This window comes from Colias philodice, chromosome 1 (genome assembly GCF_061535455.1).
Source record: "Colias philodice isolate Cphi_HAF_F1 chromosome 1, ilColPhil1 Martin Lab GWU primary, whole genome shotgun sequence".
Classification (NCBI taxonomy): domain Eukaryota; kingdom Metazoa; phylum Arthropoda; class Insecta; order Lepidoptera; family Pieridae; genus Colias; species Colias philodice.
This window is the reverse complement of record NC_143086.1, coordinates 12,813,300-12,835,362: the sequence shown is the minus strand read 5'-3', so window position 1 is coordinate 12,835,362 and position 22,063 is coordinate 12,813,300. Positions and strand designations below refer to the sequence as shown.

Below are 22,063 nucleotides of genomic sequence, written 5' to 3'. Positions count from 1 at the left end.
CTGTGCGAAAACAATAAACACGTGTGAGGCCCTCACGGCAGATCGGAGCGGTCTGACGCGAAGTTGGGACAGCGTTTTCACTGTATCGCTCTTGCCACGCTGTTCAACAGACTTATTCGATAGTTCAGTTTTGTGTTAAGACCGCTGTGACAAACAACCCGTGAGACAACCAAACCCGGTCTCCCCTACATGCGTGCGTCATTCTATACGCAATCACCGTTTTTGCATAGACTGCCTAACCTAACGTCAAGCGGGCGACTTCATTCAGTAACCGCGAAGACGCCGTGAGATCAGCACCAGTAACAGTCGTCGCGCGATACACCAGCCAGCCGCAATGTCGCGCGTTTACCAACCTTCGGATCACGTAGTCGAAAAGTCCCGGATACCATCTTTCGACAAATACAAAGAGATGTACCAAAAATCGATCGACCACCCGGAGGAGTTCTGGTCAGAAATAGCCAAAGAATTCCATTGGCAGACGCCGTACCGGCCCGACAGATTCGTCTCGTACAATTTCGATATAACGAAAGGCGACATTTTCGTCAAATGGCTGGAGGGAGCGGCGACCAACATCTCCGTGAACCTGCTGGACAGAAACGTGGAGAAGGGCTACGGGGACAAAATCGCCTATTATTGGTGAGTTATTACAATTTTCCCATTGAAGAATCGATAGACAGCTGAGCGAATGCGGTGCACTGAGACGGCGCGCGACTTATTGATTTTCCGCAAATATACTTTCCTGTTACCAAGGCTTATATAATTAAAATAATTTTTTACTTTGCAATTAACATTGTTACAATCATGCTTTTAGCGAATTTATGTTTTTTTGCACATCTGTTTGTATTCTTATTTTTCCTTTTTTTACTATTTAATTTTTAATTAGGTAGGTACCTACCTACTGAAGTGAACATGAAAAAATTACAACCTTAAATTTATTTTTATTGCTGAAAGAACAAAGTCCAATAATAACTTATTTAGAAAATATAAAAATTAAAAAACAACCCAAGAATTGGATGATATTTAAAATTCCTTAAATCTTGTGAATTAAAAAAGGTCACGAGAACCATACGTGTTTAATTCTATTCTCATTTAATTAATATTAATTATAGTGACTTGACATGCATGAACTTCTATCGATACAAACATTACAAAGAGCAAAGTATCTTTCACGAATGAATTTGTAAAATGTTTTATTGTTCTTTACACAATCGTCTTTATGCGACCACCATGTTAGACATTAGATAATATTATATGTACAATGATATGCCGAGGTATATAATTACAAAACTAAGTAAAATTCATTTCTTCATTACTCAGCTAATTTTTGCTGCTGCAATTAAAGATAATAGTTTTTAATTTCGTATTTAAATAAATTCTAATGTATTCAAATAATTGTATTGTCTAATTTTAGTTTAAGTATTTAAACGTGAACGTGGAAGATCGTGTGGTAAAAATCTTAATTTACTATGTAAAATAAAAATCACCCACGCGATAAATTAAAATATATTTAGAAGTAAATACTTAATATGTATTATGAAATTGCAGTTTTCGTGTAGAATAGGTCATTTAGGGGTCTACCGTCTACCCAACAGAGGAACGGCAATGTCCAGTGCAATAAGAGAAAAATCAATTCCCTGCAATTTTATGTCGCAGTCTCGCAGAAGTTTACGTACCTAAAGAAGATTTAAGTGCTTTAGTTATGTAACATAGCACACTTGGAAAACTGCCAAAAGGCTTTGAGGCCAGCTTTCGGGGTTACGTTCGTTAGTCTCCAGACTCCAGTAGCCACAATTTTTAAATTAAGGGCAATAAGAGTTAAATGGTAACTTTGCTTAGAAGTTCGCTTACATCTTAGTTTTTTTTCATCTGCCTCTAATTAAAAAGCAAGGTACCTCGTTACTTATTAAAAGCAATTTAATAGTTTGCTATTATAACATTATAGATATTATTCAGGTGATATTGCTGATATAGGCTGTCTGTATTGCCTTAAAATAATACAGTTTATTCCTTTTTTAACTAATTCTATGAAAATGGAAACAATTCGTGATATTTTATGGTTAGACTGATTGTTCTAGTTAATGTCCGGTAACATCGGGTCGTTTCCTCTGATACTACTTATAAAAGAATACGTACCTAGTTATTACGTCTCATTAATAATTCATGCTGATTGTACTATTAAAGTGAGTTTGATATAAATAGTACAGGTAATAGGTATTTATTAGTCCAGTAAGTACCTACTAAACGAACACTAATTTTTTATGATTAGTATTTATGTGTTTTTATCTCGCTAAAAAACGTTAAAATTCTGTCAATTGTAAAACGTATTTTATACAAATTCATTCGGTGATACGAAACCTTTCAATATTTAAAAAAAATATTTTATGATTTTGTTATCATACAGTGCTATAAAAAACCTACCTTATAGTTTTAATAGTCACGGCAGCGGAAGTACTTCTGCAGCGTTCGTGAGTGCAATAAAATTAAAAAGTTATTTTGTTCCTGAGCATCATTCATGGCATTCATCATTCACACTTCTGACATTTTAAACTTTTTACGTACTTAAACTTTAGGGTAACAAAATATTTTTCACATCGAATTAAAGACTTTTGATGCTGTAACTAGTTACTTTATTAATTTTATTTTATAATAAAATAAAATAATTAATTTAAATTATTATAGTTACGAGTTAAATGCATTATAGCAAAAAAAAAATATAATTTTTTATAGCTTGACTTTAAAATGACTAATTCATAAGGTCGATACCAACGTAACTACGATTGTAATGGTAACTGTCGTCTATTGGCCTACACCTTGGGTAAAAGTTATTATAAGACAGTTTGTTTCCCTTGACACAAAAACTTCAACTTGATGTAATATTCGATAAATTTATAAGTAATTGCGATAATAATATTGCTAGTTATTGAATAATATGATTACCTACATGATTTGTATACAGGTAGGTACTTAATCGTATGGATAATCAAGTAGGTACCTTTGAAATAAATGTACCTAACTATTGCCTATTTTTGCAGATTTTTTTCCCGTCGTTGATGACATTAATTTATATTTTGAATTTAGTTATCCTATGTTTCTTTCTCATACCTATATCATATGTTTCTTTCAACACCAGGTACGACGGCAATGAAATAACGAGAATTATTTATTATCTACTATCCTGCAAAATTCCGACACAATGTCAAGTGCATTTAAAGGCTATATTGGGCGTTAGAGTATTATATTCTATGATATTGGTCTGATTCGATCGTGTAGGTCCATTCGATTATAAAATTTTCATATTATATAGGCAAGTTGGCTTTAAGCTTTGAAAACTTTTTTGTTTAAGCTAACTGCCCATTTTAAACATTACTCAGAATAAAATTAGCTCTTCATATGCTGTTCTTAATTGAAAAATTAAAAAAAAAGTTCATCGTAAATGGTTCTAGATAACAAATCAATTAACTAGCATTGTTCGCGAGTTCACTATCCATCTTTTTTTCTGCAATGACACGCAACATTTACTAAGAGAATCCACGGGAATAATTAAGCGGCTATTTACATCATAGGGTTAAATGTTGCCACATTCATGTATACGCGATTAAATTAACATTTTTACGTTTTGTTTACACTTTTTGATGTAGTATTTAACAGGTAACCAATATTCATTTCAATTCATAAGATATCTATCGCTTTTTTACCACGTATAGGTATTAATGACATTGAGAGCTTACATAAGAGATGGGTCGATGACCATAGTACTTATCAGCTGAAGGAGAAACTATGTAGCATTTATACAAATTCATGTAATCAGCTTTTCATGACAAAGTTTTAGAATAGCCCCATATTCGTGGTAAACATTTGTTAAACTTTGTAGCATCACTGTTGATCAACTGTTGCCCAATAAATGAATGATTAATTTACCATGAAAAGGGCTTAAATGAGCAATATTTTCAGGGAGGGAAACCACCCAGACGACTACAGCCGTATCACGTACAAGAAGCTGAAAGACCTCGTGTGTCAGTTCGCAAATGGCTTGCGGGACCGCGGCGTGCACAAGGGTGATAGGGTCGCGATCTACATGCCCATGATCTTGGAGACCGTCGTCTGCATGCTTGCCTGCGCGAGGATCGGCGCCATACATTCTGTCGTGGTATGGAGTTATTCTGTTAATTGTGAACGGGATATTTTATTAACTACATAATAATTATGATTAATTACGGTTTGGGATGAGACAGTTTTCTATTCATTGAAGTGAAATGTTATTTCTTTTATCAAAAAAGTTCGCAGATTAAATTTTAAGGTATTTAGTAAGTATGTCAGTCTTAAGTAAATGAAGATTTTTAGTAGGTACTTGACAGTAGCACACAGTAGTATTAGAGTTAAGGTTTTGATATAAAATTGCAAAGCCATTTACCAATATCGATCTACTAGTATTAAGTTCAGGGTCACATTCATATTTACTAGGTAGTCAATTTACTTTATTAATTGAATGTTTCCGACGTAGCCTCTATCAATAAACTTTTATTGAAAAACAAACAGTTCATACTTAATATATATAGTGCGTCTAGATATTATGTACTTCCTAATTTACTGCGTGGTCATTGACTCCGATCCAACCGTTTGTAATGACTGATTTTAACAATACTCTCATGAGTCATGAATAAACTGGTACCAGGAGATAGAAACATACTGCTAAATATAGTTATTATCAAACTCTCATCTCGTTTACTTCAACACTGTTATATTTATAAGATGTCGTCAAAGGAAAAATCTAATCTGTATTGAATTTAGAACTGTTATTGCACAATAAGCGATGATGGAAGTATTATCATACTTATGCAAGCCTATGGTTCTTTATATTCGTATAGTGTTTGAAATGTTTGTTAGTTAGGGAGGCGAATAAGGGAATACTCGAGCGTGGTAGTTTAAGATATGAGAGATACCTTAGACCTAATGGAACAACCTTGTAAACTATTTAGCTCTATATCTACATACTATAGAGCGCCTAGGATAGACGATCAGATTAGTAAAAAAAATCGATAGTCTGAAATACTCGAGCGCGTCAGATTAAGATATTGGAGGTTGATTTTAGTGTTTAAAAGCTAAATTCAACTAATCTGACGATAAGTACTTAACGCCGCCGAGCGCCGAGTAATAGGGTCGCGAACTTGTAAAAAATCGTTAATCCGGCATTCTCGAACGCGATTTTTTTTTTGAAGAATATAGGTAATCTAAAACTTACTAAAATTACAAAAACTGCCGGTTTCCGCATGACCGGAAGTCTAGAGGGGCCATTTCGCCTTGCGAATGCGTATGAAAATGTTGTGGTATCGCCGGATATTCTGGGCAACGAGAATGACACTGAGGACAGCAATGACGAGACGCTTGATTCAGGTAAATTTTTGTACTTCTATAATATGCTCTGAACAAAATTACTGACCCAATAACCTTTTTCGGTCACATTAAGAGAACCCACCAACATTTTTGTCAGATTAAAAAAATATGCTTTCAGGATACCGAGATAAACCTCCCCTATGAAAATCTGACGCGCTCGAGTATTTCAAAAAGACTTTTTTTTTTGCATTTTCAAAAATTCATCGTAACTTATCGTCACGCCGTAATCGTCAGTTTTTTTAAGGGGAGCTTCCTTGGAGCCTACTTAACACCCCTTCCGAAAATCTGACGCGCTCGAGAATGCCCAAGTAACTGTTTCTTTTTAACATTTTTGAAAAACCGTACACGCCAAACCCACCGCTAAAATGGTTTTTACCATACAAGCTTTTCTTTTCTAAATTATTTTATCTTTCGAATTTGATAAGTCTCGACGGCGCCGTTGAATTACGCCATTTAGCTACCTTGCCTCCCGAACCATATATGACGCAAATGCTAATAATAGTTCTACCGAAAAATCAATATTGCTACATCGCTATTTGACTTAAATGTTTTCAGACATTATAAATATTTATGTATTGAATTGAATAGATATACCAAAGTTTAAGAAAAATAGGGATAGGTACTTTTTCGGATGTGCTAAATATTTTTTATATGATCTAGCGGGCAACTGAAACTGGGCTGCTTTGTGGTAATCGATCACCACTGCCCATGAACACTTGCAAAGGTACTGCCTCTGTGAAAGGGATAAAAAGCATTATTTTTACACAGTTCGCAGGTTTTTCTTCGGACTCGCTGGCTGAGCGCATGTCGGATTGCAAGGCCAAGGTCCTGGTGACCGCGGACGGCGGGTGGCGCGGGGAGAAACTGCTAATCTTGAAAAATACGTGTGATGAAGCACTGGAGAAAGCTAGAACCAAGCACAACCATAGAGTGGAGATGTGTGTTGTGGTCTCGCACCTGTCTAAGGCCACGCCGTGTGGCAAACTGGACGATCTTCGAAGCATGGTTGGTTTAAATATTGATTCAAAATATATTCGAAATTACTCCATTTATTACCAGAACTGACATAAAAACGAACTTCACGGTCAAGACTTTTGAGTTGAAATAAATTAGGACACAATTTGGCTCTACCTGTAGGTATGCACACAAAGCCTCAAACAAACACATTGATACACATATTAACCATCCGTTTTCCTTGAGTTTTAACTAACCCTAAATCTCTATTTGAATGTAGATCAATATTTCAGTATAAGTGGAACGATGACGTCGACGTCTGGTGGCACGATCTCATCGAAGATCAGTCTGACGTGTGTCCCCCCGAGTGGATGGGGTCAGAGGAGCCCCTCTTTATGCTCTATACGAGGTTTGTATTCATACTTATTTAGGTTGAATTTGATCCTGATGTGATATGACGGTATTCAAAGTAGGGGAACATTTTCGTCGGGTAAATTAAAAAGATACCTACGGTCATTGATCCTGGAAAATATTGAACATTAAATATGAAATTACATTTGCTGAAGTTGTTTAAAATGTTAAAAGAAACAGTTGTTTGGTCCAAATCGTGCGATTCTAGAAGTAGGTATATCACTATCACTACATAGTATAAAACAAAGTCGGTTTCTCTGTCCCTATGTCCCTTTGTACGCTAAAATCTTTAAAACTACGCAACGGATTTTGATGTGGTTTCTTTTAATAGATAGAGTGATTCAAGAGGAAGGTTTTAGTATATAATTTATTAGGTTTTAGACAAAGCGGGCGAAGCCGCGGGCGGTAAGCTAGTATATTAAATAGAAACAAATTATTAAGATTAAGATGTAGGATAATGATGTCCTTTTGGATTTCTGGTTTATAAATAATATTCCCATCCTATCATCCTGTAAATCACTGGCTTTACCAGGAAACAAGTCTTGACAATATTGCATTTATGCGATAATTTGAGTCTATAAGTTTATAAGTAAATATTTATAAATACAATTCACCGCTCGAAACTAACTAACTCATCCTAAAAGTTTCAAAGGTTTTTGAAGTTACTCGTGATTTTTAACCTTCAGAAGGTATAAGTCAACAAGAAGTGATGAAATCCTCGGAACTCCTTTGATATTTTAACATACCCTAAGCGCCTAAGCCGTATGCTAGGTAGGTACATGACTTTGAATAGGTACCTAAGTAGTTTTTAATAAAACAACTTGTGTGTACAGTGTATCTAACTATATTATAACAATTAACATCATAGAATATTGATATGATGATCTATTATCGTCTATATTAATAGTTGCTATAGTAAAACGTACTACGTACGTAACGTACCTACCTACGATTCTGTAAGCCTTACAAAACTTACAATAGCTGTATAATAGGTCAATGCTTACCTCCAATTTTCTCTCTTAGCGGATCTACGGGCAAGCCAAAAGGGGTGTTGCATACAACCGGGGGATACTTACTGTACGCAGCTACAACCTTCCGCTACGTATTCGACTACACTCCGAACGACATCTATTTCTGCACAGCCGATGTCGGCTGGATCACTGGACACACTTACGTCGTGTATGCGCCTTTGGCTAATTGCGCAACCTCTGTTATGGTAAGTATACTGATTACTGACTTATGTCTTATATAGAGTACATACGTTTAAGGTATCCGAGGTTAATAAAGAAAGAGAACTTGTACCAATGTAGTAGCAGATCTATATATTTTTCACAGTAGATGATACAATTTTGATGCCTGATGGTGTCACCATTTCCAAGTCAGTAGCCCTTCATAGAAGCTGATCCTGCCTCGCCCTTGAAGTACGTAGGCAAACGGAAACATTAGTGATTAGATGATAAGCTCGTCATTTAAAGATACAGAATATAAAAAGTTGCGGGTAATGTTGAAACTTATTAAAACTTTAAAATCATACAAATTACAAATAATATTATTGGAGTATACTATGCCTGTGTTAGTCAAAAACTGTGTTACAGGCTGTCAAACATATTTATTTCTCAGAAGAAAGGAACACGATCATCTAGATCTTGTGGTACTGGTATCATCATCATCATAATCATTCCATATACGTACCTACTCATTGCTGGAACACGGGCCACCTATGAGGGCTTGTTATCACTTAATGTTAATCACTTATTAGCCCGTGTATCACTTACATATATCAAACATATTGTAATGCCTATGCCTCACAACCTACAAGGGGCACGGAAATGCCTATACTTTGGCTTTTAACCTTTGAAATACATTACGATAATCGAAGAATTGATAACCTCATTAGTTGGCTGATTTTACACAGACAGTTTAAAGACTTACCTCCCGGCTCCCGTTTGCTTCTAAAATATATTTTTTTTATACTGGCAACTTTTTATAAGGTCTATTTTTGTTAGAAATATATTTACGTAAATTAAAATTGAACGGAAATTAAGTTATCATTATTCAATTGACTATCCGTGGGGCGAACTTGATAAAGGTTTTGTCAATCTTGCATTGCCGATATTATTGCACGTGTGTGGCCCTTAACAGCTCTCGAACTTAATCTATCAATATCATACAATTTCTTCACAAATAATGTCATTGGCTGTCCACAAGTTCATGATATCAAAATTCGTGTCAAGTGTGAACATCTCACAACTACACGCGACTCCTTATCAGTATATGAATGTTCTTGAATTGATAGTTAGATAACAGACATTAGAAGATATTTTCCAATGACTATTCTAACATATAAAGAGAATTAAAATAATTCACTTTAATTACTTTATGTCCATGAATTACTAACAAACTTGCCAAATTATTTTCGTCTCTCTAATCGTTAATTCATGTACTAATTATCGACGAAATAGCTGTGTTTTACCTGAAAATAAAACACATATTAAATACTTACCTATATTTGAAGCTTACTTCATTGAGAAGGCACCTAGCTTTTTCCGCCTATTTTGCCCTCTCTTTCCGTTGTATATATGCTATCTCTCTCGCACACCTCTCCACCAGGTGGCGGGGCGCACGATAATGTGCGGGCGCTGGATGTTTTTTCATTGAGTCGAAATCCACAACAGGTGGACGTTAAGTGTAAGCTTCAAATATAGGTAAGTATTTAATATGTGTTTTATTTTCAGGTAAAACACAGCTATTAAACACTTGACCGTAATTTGAAGCTTACTTCATTGAGACCTGTTTGTTACCCACCTGGTGTACAATGTGACGCCAATGTGAATTTGAATACATAAGTAATTACTTATTTCTTTATTTGAAAGAGTAAGGTGTGCAGATAGTATACCTACTAATAAATCACACAAATTTTTATATTATATAATATATTAACAATCCCAGATGAAAAGTTAATCAAATAAGAACCAAAAAGTTAATCATAATGATTAAAAGTATTAGAACTTATGAGATTGGTTCAAGCGTACCTTAGTTAACCTTTTGGGCTTGAAAAGTTAAAGTTACTACAATTTCCACTATCTTTAGCGTAAATCTGCGAAAGCGCCAGTAACGACTTTCAATTACGCATTTAGATGTTACTTACAAAATGAAGCAACAGCTGATCCCGACGAGGCAAAAATACCTCAAACTCAAACCTTTATTTATTCAATTAGAACTCTGCAGAAGCATCATTGAATCATCTTAACATAGAATTACCAAATGTCTCAACTCACACAGTTTTAACCCAACCAGCTACAAGCGGACAAGAAGAGACCTTGGTCCTTACTTTTGGGGTCAGAAGTAAATTTAAAAAGGTCACCCCTTGAATAAGGCAATAAAATAACAAAACAGGTAAATGGTTTAAATTATAATACAGATTTTTAACATCCAACTAAACCGTGCGGTATCTTTTAATGTTTAGAGCCAACGTCGCAATCATAATCTAAACATGGCTGGTACTTTCAGTACAATGCATGAATTATTTATTTAAAACTGATAGGTCATAAACTCTGTACTGGAAACAAATATACTGAACTTAAGAGACTAAAATGATAAAGAGCTTATCTGTGTCCCAAAACTGCAATTACTACAGCTAAGTACGTTACTTTTAATCAATTCAGTTTTAAGATATAATTATGATTTACATCAGAACTTATATACCGAAAGTCTCGGGACTACATAACGTGACTTATTTATAATAGTGTTTGTGCATAACACTAGGCAGTCAACAGCTATATGAACGTCAGATAGGAAAAGAGCCAAATTTATCCAGTCAGTAATAAAGGGTTTTAACTATACTTATTATAATTCAACCAACTACTACTAGGCTACTCCGTACGTCTTTTGGGTAGACGGAGGCAAATAGGATTTTTATTCCAACTATATCATTTGATATTTTGAAAATGTACTCCACATTTTCATACCGTCAGAGTCATTTTGCAGATTATAGTGGTGCAGCACTGAACACTGTCTATTAGGTGGCTGGTGCTGCTGACCGGGCCTTCAGTTCCGCTTTCCAGAATACCTTCACCCTTCTAGGTGCTACTACTACTGAAATAGCGGTACTCTATCGCGTCGTTCAGGTCTCTAACTGACAGGATTTCTCATATTATCGTAACAACCTCGCTCGTTCTAATGCTGGGGCCACACTAACGGGAAATGCCATTAATTAACGCGATAATGGACGTTAACTTTAGGTGTAGCCAGTATTATTTAACAACGGCATTAACATTGCCGTTTGGCGAGGCGATAGCTTTATCGCGAGAATTAACGCAATGAAGCGGTCACACTACGTCCATCTTGCTAGAATTTTAGTAAAATTAACGCCGTTTTTATCGCCAACAATCGGCATTCACGTTGACCGTTCAAGTGTAGCCACCCACTTAACGCCTTAAAAATTATCGGAAAAATTATCGCGATAAAGGGCATTAGACGTTAGACGTTAGTGTGGCCCCAGCATTACGAGAACAAATTATCGCCAAGGAATTCTGCTGCAGGATAATGGCAAGAGAGATTATAAGCTTAACTATGCATTATTATGCTCAGGAATATGGTGGATTTTGAATACTATCGTCGTCTGAAAGTATCTCCTTTCGATTAACTTCATTAAGGATGCAGATCTGATCCCATCTTTGTTCCGTAGGAATGCTACGACAGTCTAAACGTTACACTGGACAAAGAAAATTGCCCTAAATATAGTCGGTTGTTCCAACATCCGTAATATGGCTAGCCTACCTTGCTAGCCCTTGATTGTAACTGCTACCAATGCAGGCATTGCTCTCGTGTTGTCCACAGTTGTGCGAGTGCAAAAATGAAGAACAGAGCTCGTGGGGAGCTATGTCCAATGAATCTGTGTTAAGATTATGACAGTATAGGACAGTTAGCTGTGGATGCGAAGACAGGACATTTTATTCATCCGTAAACACGCGAGGCAGCCACGGACAGCGATATAGCAAGAACTAAACTAGCAAAGTTTAGTTCGCTTACCAGACTTATATTTTAAAAGCCGTATAGTCTGTACCTACTGCATTTCATTTATTGCCCCCCCCCCCCCCCCCTCAAAGCAAAGAAATGAACAGTCATTTGGCAGAGCTTTCTCGTTAGGGTAGGGGTTCCAAGTAATATCTAATAATAAGAGGCTTTTGTTTGGATAGATTGACTTTCCGTTATTTATCCTCTATCCTATGTAACTCAACAGTCAGTATTCTCAGTATTCGTTGAGTACTTAAACGTTTTACGTAAATAGTTGTATATAACTTTATTATACAATATAATAATCCTGGTGGGATGACAAGAAACTTGTCTAACAAACGATTATCCTAATCCCTCAGCGATTTATTGTTTGAGCCCTGAAGAAAAATCTCATGGGTGCAATAATGAGGTCAAATGGGTTGAAAAACGAGTCAAATAAATTGCCTACAAGACCGGGCAACTAAAATAGGCCTATGAGAGGTCAAATATACGTAATCAATCGTTTGAAATTTGAAATTTGAAATTTGATTTTGAATCAATCGTCATTTGTTACATTCAATCGCTTTGCGATTAAAAAATCTCTTCCGATGTTTTTATATGAAAATTGGTCGGCTAGTGCCATTGAATGACGATACCAAACATACCGTTGATACAAGGCTTGGTGACAATCCTCGAAACCACCGCCACAAATCATCTGCGAGATGATATTTGATCCGACTCGCCTTCCTTTGTTGTGAATAGGCTTTACATTGGTAAATACGATTTGTTCAATTCCAATTTCCATAATTGGTAAACCAATGGTGGTTTCCTGATTCCTGAAGCGTAAACTTTTAGGATACGAAGTATCAATTTCATGCGCCCATTATTTGACGTCTCTAACCTTTATTGTATTTATTAGGTCATATTACTATACTGCCCACTGTGAAGAAGATTTCAAAACCTTTTTCTACTTACCTTAGAAGAGTGAAGATCCGATACGGTCATATCCAAAACTTCTTTCGTGGGTCCTCGTTGACGAAACGACGTCCAAATATCTATGATCATTTTAATGATCAATCCTTTGTATATTTGCACCAATCGCCATCAAAGCCCCGCGAGGGCTGATATATATTTGCACCATGTCTTCGTGAGGTACTGTTGTAGTCAAAGCCCCGCGAGGGCTGATATATATTTGCACCATTTCTCCGTGAGGGACGGTTGTAATCAAAGCCCCGCGAGGGCTGATATATATTTGCACCATCTTTTCCGTGAGGGATGGTTGTAATCAAAGCCCCGCGAGGGCCGATATATATCTGCACCATTTCCCTGCGAGCGACAGCTGCGCGAGGGATGTTTGTAACTAGAAATAAGTAGGGCCTGCCAAAAAATGCTTAAGAGACACCCTGCGAGGGTGGATTTGACCTGGCTAACCCCTGCGAGGAGTAGTGGCCACATTTATGTATTCTGCTTCGAGCAAGAATACACCTTAGTGCTAATATAAAATTAGCAGTAAATAATCATTTAAATAATATAGCAATTAACAAGGTCCTTTAACTTATTTTCCAATGTTAGCGACAACTGTCCAGGATGAATTAATAAGAATTGATTTGACAATGGTAATTAATTATTATGTTTATATAAAAAAGAACTAACTATTTAATAAATTCATAATTCAAATCAATTCACTAAATTTTAAAATGAACTTCGATTCATATTTATTTTTGTTCATGCAATCGATGTAACATTTAGTTGCTTTATATCCGTTAACATTCCTTACGAACGCAACCATACCGTCCGCGTCGTAGGACGTTATATTTAATTGAACAAAATCTCCACTCACCCGCAATTTTTTACTTTTTGTCAAGGTGTACAAGTTTATAATATTATTCTAAAACGTTAGAAGTGAATTGTAAATCCTTTGAAATAAATGTATCTAAATCATATTTATATTAAGGTATCTCGATAATTATTATACTATAACCCTTTCAGCACAAGTTCAGTAAACCAAAGAATTTAATTGTAAAATTTTGGTACTTACTCGTTTAAACAAAAAAGTTGCATCATTTGAAACATAGGAAACGTAATTTTCAATCAAATTAGCCGTGTGTAATATGTCTATTTTCACATAAAAACGGATCAGAATAATACTCATAAAAGGACACGTATAGACTACGGATAGTTTTGAATGTGTGGTACATTCATGGTACGTATATCTACTATACATGAGCGAATTCCATCATTATTCAGTTGAGCGGTAACTCCCGTACGATTTATAAAATAATATCACAACATGTTCTGACATGTCGTGACTTCTTGGAGCTGACTCATCTCGTTCGATAATTTTTAGTAATAAACTATTATAGGAATTCCGAACCGTTCCTAGCGATAACGACAATGTAATAAAGTCGTAGCAATGGATTGTATGCCTGTAAAGCTTTGAGTTGGCTCATATCCATACTAAGAAGGTATTAATTGTAATTTTTCCAAGAAAAATTCACTTGTAACCTTGTAATAAAAACACATTATTAAAAATGTAATAAATAATTAAAAATATCTATATACAAGAGAGGGTATTTGATATATCTAGTAATATCAAATAATCACAAAAGTAATATTAACGATTCGAGTAAAGCCGAACGGTAACACCGTTAAAATAGCTTTACTCACAGTATTAAAAATTCAAATATTAATTAGTACATATTGCATAATGAAATATTTCAAAAGAAAAGTTACTATTTCAAGTAAAATGTAACGGTTGTATCGTTAATTTTAAATATCTTTATTCATGCTATTAAGTATTTAAGCATATTGAAAAATAAACTATTGCTGAAGGATTCATTAAAAACCTCAGCATTTTAAATAAAGTCCAACGATTATACCGTTGACTTTAAAGATTTTTACTCATTTGTAAGTAAAATATTATTAGAATAGATGTAAAAATAACTCACTGTACCGATCCGACGGGATACACTTTTTAACACTTTTAGCACTTGCTTTAAGCAATACTTAATAGCACCAAGGTTGTAGTCTTGTAGACAACCTTCTCGCGGCGGAAGCTAGACGCCAATGAAAAAACATCCAGCGCCCGCACATTATCGTGCGCCCCGCCACCTGGTGGAGAGGTGTGCGAGAGAGATAGCATATATACAACGGAAAGAGAGGGCAAAATAGGCGGAAAAAGCTAGGTGCCTTCTCAATGAAGTAAGCTTCAAATTACGGTCAAGTGTTTAATAATCTATTTTAGTTTTCAGTTGTAAAATTTTAACAACATTTTGTATTACTATTGGTGAGACTCTCAAGAAGTAAAAAAGACGGGTTGCACTCCGGGAGTGCCGGCAGAAGTGAAAACTTGATTATTAACGTTGAGCATGTTTGATATTTTGGAATGGTATCCGTCTTACGCTTTTTCGATCAGGTCACGTGTCCTGACGCGAGTTTAAGATTTTATACCCATTATTATTCAGAAAAAGTGCTCAACGCCGCTAAAGATGTTTTCACTTCAAAAACACGTAGAAATGAGATACCTACTTATATATCACTTATATATCAAATTATTGTAAATTTAAATTAATGCCTAAGCATTAAAACACAACAATTTTTAAAGACCTTCGTAATGTACTTATCTTAAAATCATCGTAATCTATTTAAAAATAAAAATTCTCGTAGTTTGCGTAAAAACTGGATAATATCATTGAATAGGTACTTATTATAACTTCGCTCATTGTAAATTCTAATTATTATCCGGAAATGATTGTTGTCTATAAACTGAGTAAAAGACTAAGGTTTATATGTACAAATATCTACATAATACATATTTGTTTTGTAATTAAGTTTGCTTACTTTGGACTTTAAAATGTATTCGGCCTTAGTTTATTTACCTTAATAAAGAATGTATCTATTTGTGTTTGCCGGAAAAGAACAGCGTGATTTTAAATAACTGTTATTTATAAAACTAGACTTATTTCAAACTGAGGTTTTACTGTAAATTTTTGTGTGATGAAATTCCTTTCTCTTCAGTTAGATATTTCGAGAAGCATGTTACTTAGAGCATGTCAAATGCTCTTACTTTTATCTTTACGTGTTATGTCTTTGTAATGTTTCTGAAATCACAAAGATATAATAATTTGGCTAGTAAATAAAGGAGTTAGTGGAAATTCTAAATTACCAAGAGAAAGCTAAATAGAAATCTTATAATAATTACACAAAACAAATACTATAATTTCAACTTAAATTCACGTAAAGAACTGCAGAGGGTATGAAATAAATTACAGTTTAATTAAATAAATACAATTATTATTCGATTCTTCTAAGATCCGGAGTTTCTGAAATCTTGCTGTATACAGGGTGTCCCAAAAAGTAGTGATGAACGAAAGCTGGGAGGTAGAGGACCAAGAGGGCTATCCGAATCACCCCCATGTGTGTTATGCGATTTTTCGTATTTTCGGAGTTATTACATTTTTTTCAATTTATCATCTTTCGCCGAGTACGATGAGATTTTTATTTATGGTGACGTGAATTATTGCGCTAGATGCTTGATTTTTTTTTTGTGTGCTAAGCTGAAAGATAGGCCAATTCAGTATGGTAACATTTACTATCGTTAGATCTTCGAATGGAATAAAAAAAAGCATTAAATGCCAAGAAAGATAAAATTACCCAGTATGTCCATAACTTCAAGGGCCCACAAAAAAATAAAATCACATAAAAAAGGTTTTCCATTTGGCTTTTAAAAACTTGCTCTATCGATCAGGTAGCTACCCTAAAAATTTAATTTTATTATTCTAAAGGCTTCAATCGAAAAATTGAAATCTAAATGTGGTAAGTGCAAAATTTTTATTAACATGATGATCAATAAAACCAATAAATAGGTGTTTAATTACCAGAATTTTTTTTAAATAGCCCCGCTGTTGCTCAATGCAAGTGCGACATCACCGTAAAAAGTTGTCTTTTAAATGTCTGAATGCTTTTTTATCATTTTTAATCGTTTCTTCTGCTACTATGAATTTCCGGGTTATTTCGTCCAAATTGTGGTATTCTCTCAAGTAGCCGAGGTCTTTTTAGTATCCTCATTAAAACAAATCAATGGGGTTTAGGTCGTGGGACCGTGGAGGCCAGGCTTTAAAGCAGGCATCACCGGCGCATGCGCAGGCTGCAACGACCAATCCATCTTTCAGAGTATTTTTGCCCTTTAGCCTGGCCTCCACGGTCTCCGGACATAAACCCTATTGAATTTTTTCCGTGGGAATACTACAAAGACGAGAGACTGCCACAATTTGGACGAAATAACCCGGAAATTCATAGTAGCAGAAGAAACCATTAAAAATGATAAAAGAGCATTCAGACATTTAAAAGACAACTTTTTACGGTGATGTCGCACTTGCATTGAGCAACAGCGGGGCTATTTTAAAAAAATCTGGTAATTAAACACCTATTTATTGGTTTGAATGATCATCATGTTAATAAAAATTTTGCACTTACCACATTTAGATTTCAATTTTTCGATTGAAGCTTTTTGAATAATAAAATGAAATTTTTAGGGTAGCTACCTGATCAATAGAGCAAGATTTTAAAAGCCAAATGGAAAACCTTTTTTATGTGATTTTATTTTTTTATGGGTCCTTGAAGTTATGAACATACTGGGTAATTTTATCTTTCTTGGCATTTAATTCTTTTTTTTATTCCATTCGAAGATCTAACGATAGTAAATGTTACCATACTAAATTGGCCTATCTTTCAGCTTAGCACACAAAAAAAATCAAGCATCTAGCGCAATAATTCACGTCACCATAAATAAAAATCTCATCGTACTCGGCGATAGATGAAAAATTGAAAAAAATGTAATAACTCCGAAAATACGAAAAATCGCATAACACACATGGGGGTGATTCGGATAGCCCTCTAAGTCCTCTACCTCCCAGCTTCAGTATATCACTACTTTTTGGGACACCCTGTATTGTAGAAACAATTAAAAAATCCGTTCTTTCCTTTTTTTTATAGTATCTACCTAGTAAGGTACACCGTAACATATTATAGGTACAGACTTTCGGTAATTATGGGAATCCCAAAATAACCGATCAAAATGTACCTAAGTAAGTACATACATAGATACTTAGGATATAAGTATGAATTTTACTAACCTCTCATTATCTTTTTGTAACCTGCATTATTATAATTTAATCATTCCCATTTAAAGTCTTTTTAAACGTAAAAACGTATGTATATATATGTAATCAAGGGTCGTACAAAATTATTTCCTTTTATAGTTCGAAGGCACACCCTTCTATCCAGACAAGGACCGTTACTGGGCGGTTGTAGAGAAGTACAAGGTGACCCAGATGTACACAGCTCCTACTGCCATCAGGTCGCTTATGAAGTTCGGAGAGAACTATGTCACTAAGTAAGTAATTTTCTATATATTCTATGTTAATATAATGGTATTCCTTAGAACCTTGAATAATGATTCGAGGTTATATGTATATGGGAGATGAGACTCCTTGGTGCGTTGCGTTAATGCGTTCTAACGTGAAATATTAACTTCAGGCTTAGAAGTTAGAAAATAATTGAATAATTAACAGTAATTCCCGGTTTCCCTGTAGATTTGTTTTGTTGTTAAGTAACAAAAAATAAATTAAAATAATTGATGTGTTAATGTTACAACAATTACAATGTTTTCTTATTGAATGGTAACGTGGTAATTTTAAACATGAAGGTCACCTATATTTGAAGAATGTAATTGTTTTGGTTAAAGCATATTTAAATAGATTAAAAGTCATCGACCAATATTATGATCCAGATTTTGTGCACCATATTTTTATTTATTAACATCTACTTATGTTGATATTAAATTATTTTTCAATAGATTCTATAAAAAATATCAGTATTCGAGTGCTTGCTTTTTATCGACGGACCTATCTAGTATCCTATATAAAATTAATAAAAAGCACCTAAATTAATAATTAATAGTGTATTGTAGTGTAGATTTGAAGTAGGTTTAACTAATACGTCCACATAATTTCGACAAGAGAAATAGCTAATTCCCTGAATTGTTTTACATAGTATAAGATTTTTTTCCAATACATACATAATGAATGTTGCCTAATTATTTAAAGGTGCATTTAAAAGAAGTATTAGTAGAAATCTTAGAGTATATATTACAGTAGTATAAATACTCTTAGGTAGAAATGAATAAACATTTACCTTTGTTAATTGACTTCTTTCACCATCAGTTTACCATACGACCTACTAACATAAGTGATAAAACAATAAGGACATCCTAGTTTCGGTCCCTTAATTTAATTCATGATGGACTTTAAACAATTGGTGATAATAATTTAGAAGTATTGAAGCGTAACTACGCGGACGTTGCGACGAAGATTAATCCATATTAATAGGCCATATATCTGTCGCCCAATAACTAGGTACATACTACAATTATTGCGTACCTATGTTATTCTCTGTTTCCAATTATTACGAGTTACAATGAAGACCTCGCGGCCCCATCATTAAAGCGGCTAGACGGAACACAGTGGAGTTTTAGCCGGTAAGACTCCGACATTACCCATTCCCCGGGGGCCGTGGGTATCTATGCAAGATTTCTCCACTTAAAAAAAGGTGCTTTATAAATCGGGTAGTAAACGTCACATTCTGCCTGAGGGAAAGATTTAAATATTTCATCAAAATTACGAATAACAAGTAACAAATCAATCTTCTTCTAGACACGACATGAAATCCCTTCGGGTACTGGGCAGTGTTGGAGAGCCAATAAACCCAGAAGCATGGCAATGGTACCACAAACTCGTGGGCGGTGGACGATGCTCCATTGTGGATACCTTCTGGCAGACGGAGACTGGTGGCCACGTCATCACCAGCCTGCCTGGAGCCACTCCCATGAAACCTGGAGCTGCTGTGAGTATTCTTAGGTTCGAGTTATTTTAGTAAAGAGGCATTTCAAAGTATGTTTGTATTAATTTAACGTCATATTAAAAAAAATTGCTACATAACTATTTAAAAGCACAATATTTGTGATATATCTACTCACGCAAACACTTTCCTTATTTCTAAGGCATTAGACCTGTTGTATATACCTACATATGTAGGTCAACTATGTAGTCTTTTTATATTTAAAATATTTCAATTCCATTCAAAAGAGAGTTTGAGCCTAATTTATTTACTAAACTCTCCAGGGGTTCCCATTCTTTGGCGTCGCACCGAGTATCCTGGATGAGAACGGCAAAGTGATCGAAGGGCCTGGCGAGGGCTACCTGGTGTTCAACCGGCCCTGGCCCGGTGTGATGCGCACTCTGTTTGGGGACCACGAGCGCTACCAGAAGGTCTACTTCTCCAAGTTCCCGGGATACTATTGTACTGGTGATGGTATGTATGACGACTGATGATACCTTTATGTTTGTATATTTGAATCATGCATCCAATATTGAATTAATCAAAAATCGATTATTCATTTATTCAATTACAGCTTCATAGTCTAATATTTAGTAATAATATTTTCTATATTTTATACAAGTTTTCTCACTATCTGCCATCACACAGGCGCGCGACGTGATGAAGACGGCTTGATCTGGGTGACTGGTCGCATCGACGACATGCTGAACGTGTCCGGTCACTTGATGTCCACCGCTGAAGTGGAGAGCGTGCTCACAGAGGACTCCCACGTGTCTGAAGCCGCCGTGGTCTCCCGCCCTCACCCGCAAAAGGGAGAATCGCTCTACTGCTTCGTGATCCTCAACGAAGGCGTCCAGTACGACCCCGCTATAGCCGACGCACTTAAGAAACACGTCCGCAGCAGAATTGGCGCCTTCGCCGCTCCTGATGTCATTCACTTCGCCCCAGGCCTGCCCAAGACCAGGTCTGGTAAGATCATGAGAAGGATACTGCGCAAGATCGCTGTAGGTGACTCCGATATCGGAGACACTTCCACTCTCGCCGACCCCGCCATAGTCGAGGAGCTCTTCAAAAACAGGAATTAAACAGGTTATTTATTAGGTTCGTTCAGCCTATGTCATGTTATTATGGACGCATTTTAGGTATCAAACGCTCAATGTTATGCCGAATATCAAATGTGTAGTTAATTTTTGACAGTTCGCACTTTCGTTTATGCTTTACCTGAGGTAACCTGTGCCAAAGTTTTGTAACATCAATGGCATGTAAATTTTGTTTTATAATATTAAATATTATAATAGTCGTATCGCTGATTAACTGTTGAGCGTATTAATTTTTAGCGTTATTTATTTTAAGCCGTCCGAGTTTACAATTTTTAAGCCCGAATAATATACACATCGGCTTTATATATGAACTTTAAAAAAATATTTACAAAAACTTAGTAACTAAATCATAAAGCAAGATAAACAAAGAAACATTGAACCACAGGATTTTATTCAATACACAAGATGTTACAACACTAAAACTACACTAGAAACGTCTTAGATACAATATTGAATCTGTGGATACCACTTTCCCGCGCATTCCTTTATCCGTCGAAAATGCGTTTTATTTTTTGTTACAGGCATTCCATATAAATTCATAAGACGTAGTGTTTAGATGTAGGTAAATTGGTTAGTATTATAATTCAACATTTATGTGTTGTACCAAGATTACAATGGTTTTATGAAATGTAAATGGTAATATTAGAACAAAATGCACCCACTTCTAGAACAATTCATTCGTAAATAGTAGGAATAATTGTTATTTATTTCACGAAAAAAGGGTATGGTTTATTGTAATAGAGATAATTAATGTATTAAAGAGGAACGTGTAAACATAAATTATTTGTGTGAAACATTATCCGTGTAATTTTGATTAATTTATAACAGTATTTTGAAAATAATCTATACCTAACAAGCGCACGTGTGATTGTAACCGTAGACTTATTATTATGCATCAAAGCACTGTTTTGTGATGCACGATGCATTTGCAAATATAATTATTAATTGATATATACATTATATTACAATGTGTTCTTTGTGTAAATGTGTGTTGTATTCGAGCTACAAGCGCCGATAGTAGCTGAATGTATCGCCGCATATCATTCCCAAAAAACTGTTGGATATTAAAATTTAAAAGCTATATTGTGCGATACTTAATCAATTCTAGATTCCTTCCCCACCCTTTTCTTCATTAGTCCATTGAATGAGTCCCTCCAAGGGGGGTCTAGAGTGCGTGAGTGATAATTTTATGGCCTTTCAACTTTTCCTTGAAAGTTTTTCTCTAACATGTACCGTTTTTGAGATTTTAGCGAAAAATGAAAAAATGGACCCTTTCCCCCACTCCCCCCACTCCGGGGCTCCTCCTAATGTCCCGG

At 35.3% G+C, this 22,063-nt stretch overlaps 1 protein-coding gene across 1 annotated transcript; it reads left to right on the top strand.

The window, feature by feature from the left end:
* Positions 1–236: 236 nt before the first annotated feature.
* Positions 237–21,874, top strand: AcCoAS (acetyl coenzyme A synthase). Its single transcript, XM_089694530.1, has 9 exons — positions 237–636; positions 3,952–4,147; positions 6,160–6,396; positions 6,639–6,754; positions 7,780–7,972; positions 18,012–18,145; positions 19,464–19,653; positions 19,932–20,121; positions 20,296–21,874. Exons 1-9 carry the CDS (start codon positions 335–337, stop codon positions 20,730–20,732), a joined length of 1,995 nt encoding a protein of 664 aa, XP_089550656.1. The 5' UTR covers positions 237–334; the 3' UTR covers positions 20,733–21,874.
* The last annotated feature ends 189 nt before the right edge of the window (positions 21,875–22,063 follow it).

Bases quoted from the DNA above. Each gene is read 5' to 3' on its own strand.
- AcCoAS (XM_089694530.1), top strand. From the start codon at position 335: ATGTCGCGCGTTTACCAACCTTCGGATCACGTAGTCGAAAAGTCCCGG. The intron at 7,973-18,011 runs GTAAGTATACTG...TTCCTTTTATAG, and splicing joins ATTGCGCAACCTCTGTTATG to TTCGAAGGCACACCCTTCTA. The intron at 20,122-20,295 runs GTATGTATGACG...GCCATCACACAG, and splicing joins ATACTATTGTACTGGTGATG to GCGCGCGACGTGATGAAGAC.